Here is a 4,147-nt window from a genome sequence, read left to right as displayed (position 1 = left end):
TATAGGAGAATGGTGGGAAAACTCATTTATCTTACCATTACCCGACCAGATGTATGCTTTGCAGTAAACCAAGTAAGCCAACACATGCAAGCTCCCAAGGTACACCACTGGAACATGGTTGAGAGGATTCTCAGGTACCTAAGAGAGGCACCATGTCAAGGAGTATGGATGGGATGCAATAGAAGCACTGAGATTGTTGGGTACTGTGATGCGGATTGGGCAGGAGATCGAGTTGATAGGAGATCAACTACTGGATATTGTACCTTCATTGGAGGCAATTTGGTAACATGGAAGAGCAAGAAGCAGAAGGTGGTGTCTTGTTCAAGTGCTGAGGCAGAATATAGAGCTATGAGGAAGCTCACAAGCGAGTTGATTTGGATCAAGGGACTTCTTAAGGACTTGGGAATTGAAGTTACAACGCCAATCACGATGCATTGTGATAACCAGGCTGCTATACACATTGCTAGCAACTCAGTCTTCCATGAAAGGACCAAACATATAGAGGTAGATTGCCACAAAGTGATACAAGCCGTGGAGCAGAAGATCATATTGCCGTGCTACACAAGGAGTGAAGATCAGCTAGCTGATATCTTCACCAAGGCAGCAAGCACTAAGGTATGTGAGTCCATTCATCCAAAATTGGGACTCATAGACCTATCATGTCAATGATCTCTCCTTCATGAAGTGTTCTACTCTTTTTCCTTGACTTGGATTTTCTTGTTTTCTCCCATAGGGTTTTACCTAGTTGAGGTTTTAATGAGGGAATACTTCATGGCTTCCAAGATTGACTTGTTCCACATGGTCAAGCTTGAGGGGGAGTGTTGACATGAAGCAGAATTAAGCAGCTAGACTTGAGAATTAAGCAGCCAGACTTGAGAATTAAGCTGCCAGACTTGAGAATTAAGCTGTTAGACTTTATAAGGTTTTATAAGGCTTTATAAGGGTTTTATAAGCTCGATTTTATTGAAGAGAAGAAGAAGAGAGAAAAAGATATTTTATTATATTGTGTACTGAGGTCACTTGTTTTTAAATACTTGTACCCAGATCCACAATTAAATTAAGGAAACTATTCTCTACTTCTTTTTCTTACATCTTGAGATCTACTTTCTCTCTCTCTATGTTCTTCATGTTCTTCATTCTCCATAAATAAACTCTAAATAATTCTATCATTCTAACAAATATGTTAGAGCTGAGCTTTGGACAAACCGGTATTTACCAACACTACAAAAAAAAAGATGTGAATTGTATCACAACTGAATGATACAATTTTCAATAATTTATTTTTAAATGATACATTCATCCAACAAGTATTTGGTACTTCAACTAGGGAACACGTAATAATATGGTTTATTTGTTAATTGTACTTTTTATACTTTGATATAAGAGATTTGACGATTGTAGCGAGGAGCAAGAAAATAGTCCAGTGACAAAGTAATTTCCATGAAAATAAACATTTAATCATGAGCAAATGTTAACTTACAATAAACTGTTTTGAATTTATGTGAGATATAAAAATAGATTTATAACGACTGTAGAAAGGAATAGTGACAAATATTTTCCATGAAAAGAAACATTTACTCAAACTTAATCATGAATATATAAGGTTAATTGATTTATATATATATATATATATATAATAAATTGATAAGAGATTTATAACGATTGTAGAAAGGAACAAGAAGAATAGTCCAATAACAAAATATTTTCCATGAAAATAAACATTTATTCAAGACACTAAACAAAACTTTAAAACTTAAGTTCCTTTATCTCATCAGTTTTCCATTGCTCATTGGACAACATACAGTAGTTGCAGTGAAAATCCCAACGGCCTCGCATACGTCCCCGCAACTCGTTGCATGTCTCGCAATGATTTGAACACACGATAAATGTGTCAAGCTTTTGAGTGGCAGTTTGTACGATATTTTCGGTCTCTAAACCTGACGCCTTTATGTAGTTATTGTAGTATACATTAGCAAATCCTTTACAATCTATGTATAAGCAATGTGAAAGATTTAGGTTCCCGAGGTTTTGGTGATCAGTGACAAGCGACAATAGTGCATCTATGTATAAAGCTGCACCTCGGAAGCTTAAACTCTCCAGGTTTGAGAAGTAACTCACAATTTGATAGGCTAAGTCATTGTCTAAAAGCCGGATAAGCTTTAGGCTGGTGAGGTTCTTGCAGTTCTCTCCAATGGCGCGAAAGTTAGCATTTCTAATGGGTAAACCAGGTTGAGTAATGACTAACGTTTGGAGATTCTTCCACTGGCTGAATGTAAACATTAGTGAATTCTCATTTAGATTATGATAGAGCGGCAGTGACAATTTTTTTACGTTTGGCATCCTGAAAAAAAAAACAAGAAAAAGTAAATAAACACACAAGATTGCACGATACCACGCTTATACATAAATTTTTCTATCATATAATGTGCAAATCTGTTTAAGGGATATAACTTACGTTGGAGCAATGATCGCGAGTTCCTCCTCTTGTATATAGTAACAGTTATCAAAAACTAGATTTGTCGTGACTGAGCTGTTAAATTTAGTTATCTCAGCCAATATATTTCTGAGCTCATATTGGTGTTCTTCGTCATTAGACAGAGGGTCTGCCTTATCAGGAATTTTTGAAATAATTGACTTGAGATTACTTAAGTCTATAGTCTTCCATAAAGATTTGTTGTGAGAAGCAAGGAACCAAGAGATACAGACGCGAGATGTCCCCTTGATTATATCAACAACGTTGAGCATCCCAAATATCTTGGCTAATATGTTTTTCTCCATATTTTCCCACCTTGAGATTTTTTCTAAGCTATTTGGTGTTTCCATCTTAGTGCAGCTAAAAACAATGAAAATTGCAAAGTAATAGAGTTTTCTAATGATTAAAGTTCAGAAATTTTAAAGAAAACAACAATAGATTCAACAGTATTGAATAACCGATTTGTTAGAACAATCAAAAGAGGCAAACAAAAACGTTGAGGAAATGATACAATTTATAGAGAAGTCACTGGACACATATAGGGGATTTACTTCTGGGGATTGTAAGTTTGTAACCATTTCTGAATTGTGAAACTTTGGCTACTAGATTAACTGAGCACAGATATTTTATGATGAGGCAATAATGAAATACTATTACAAAATTAATTTTTTTTAAGAAGACTTGTATGGCCTATAAGTAACCCATAATGAGATATTTTTCCAAAAAGTTATATATACACAATTTAATAAAATGGATATATTTGATATGAAATCAATTTACATAATAAAATTATTTATAAATAGTAGTATATTTCTGTAAAATTAAGTAAGATATGTAAGTAAATAGTAATTGATCTTTTTGTGAAGATATTTATGCCATTAATGATAATTAATCTTTGCATGTTCAAAGATTGAAAATAAAATCTATCTATATTATTAAGGTAGAAGAAGCATATGCGGAAATTCATTGATTCCTCTGAAGATAACAAAACCACCCCTCCCCGTCGAACACCTTACGAACCAACATGATCATTCTTACCCTAACTATTATATTTTTCAAATCCCCCATCAACAAATATTAGTATTACCAAAGGCTGTACCAAATAAAAATATACTAGTCCCTGATCCGCGCAGATATGAATTTTCAGTTTTTAATTATTTATTTTATTAAATGATGTATTTGTAATATTTGTTCATATTATATTCATTAAGTAAATATTTTTTTTGCATCTTAAACTATCTATTTTTTTACGAATGTGTGATATCATATAAAAATATAAAAAAATGAGTATAGAGTTAATTAGATAATTTTAAAAACAGAAATTTTTCTTTCGTGTGCGATATCATATAAATAATGATCCACCCAGTTAACAAAAATCATGATTATTTTATGTGTAATTTTTTTTATTTTGACCATTTCCTTAAAACTATATTTAATTTTACATATTTTAATTAGAATATTTTAAATATCTTTACCTTTTTATTTGAAATGCAACTCAATATTTTTTTAACAATTATAACAAAATATTTTAAAAATATTTTTAGAATTTGTTTGAAAAATATGAAAATTACATTTTAAATTAAAATTATCCTAAAATATGATAAGTTTTGATGTAAACGAAAACTCAAATTATGTCAAAAATAATGATATTCAATGATAATAACAATTTTAATT

The 4,147-nt window shown here is 31.9% G+C and overlaps 1 protein-coding gene across 1 annotated transcript; it reads right to left on the bottom strand.

The window, feature by feature from the left end:
- Positions 1-1,746: 1,746 nt before the first annotated feature.
- LOC106298028 (putative F-box protein At4g11580) lies at positions 1,747-2,802 on the bottom strand. Its single transcript, XM_013734135.1, has 2 exons — positions 2,456-2,802; positions 1,747-2,341 (listed from the first exon to the last, which is right to left on the bottom strand). The coding sequence occupies exons 1-2, from the start codon at positions 2,776-2,778 to the stop codon at positions 1,747-1,749; spliced, it is 918 nt and encodes a 305-aa protein (XP_013589589.1). The 5' UTR covers positions 2,779-2,802.
- Between the last annotated feature and the right edge of the window lie 1,345 nt (positions 2,803-4,147).

This window comes from Brassica oleracea, chromosome C6, assembly GCF_000695525.1.
Source record: "Brassica oleracea var. oleracea cultivar TO1000 chromosome C6, BOL, whole genome shotgun sequence".
NCBI lineage: Eukaryota > Viridiplantae > Streptophyta > Magnoliopsida > Brassicales > Brassicaceae > Brassica > Brassica oleracea.
Note: the sequence above shows the minus strand (reverse complement) of the source record. Positions and strands in the feature narration are given on the sequence as shown.

Coding starts and splice junctions, on each gene's coding strand:
- LOC106298028 (XM_013734135.1), bottom strand. CDS start 2,778: ATGGAGAAAAACATATTAGCCAAGATATTTGGGATGCTCAACGTTGTT. Junction 2,342..2,455: donor CTCGCGATCATTGCTCCAAC/GTAAGTTATATC, acceptor TTTTTTTTTCAG/GATGCCAAACGTAAAAAAAT.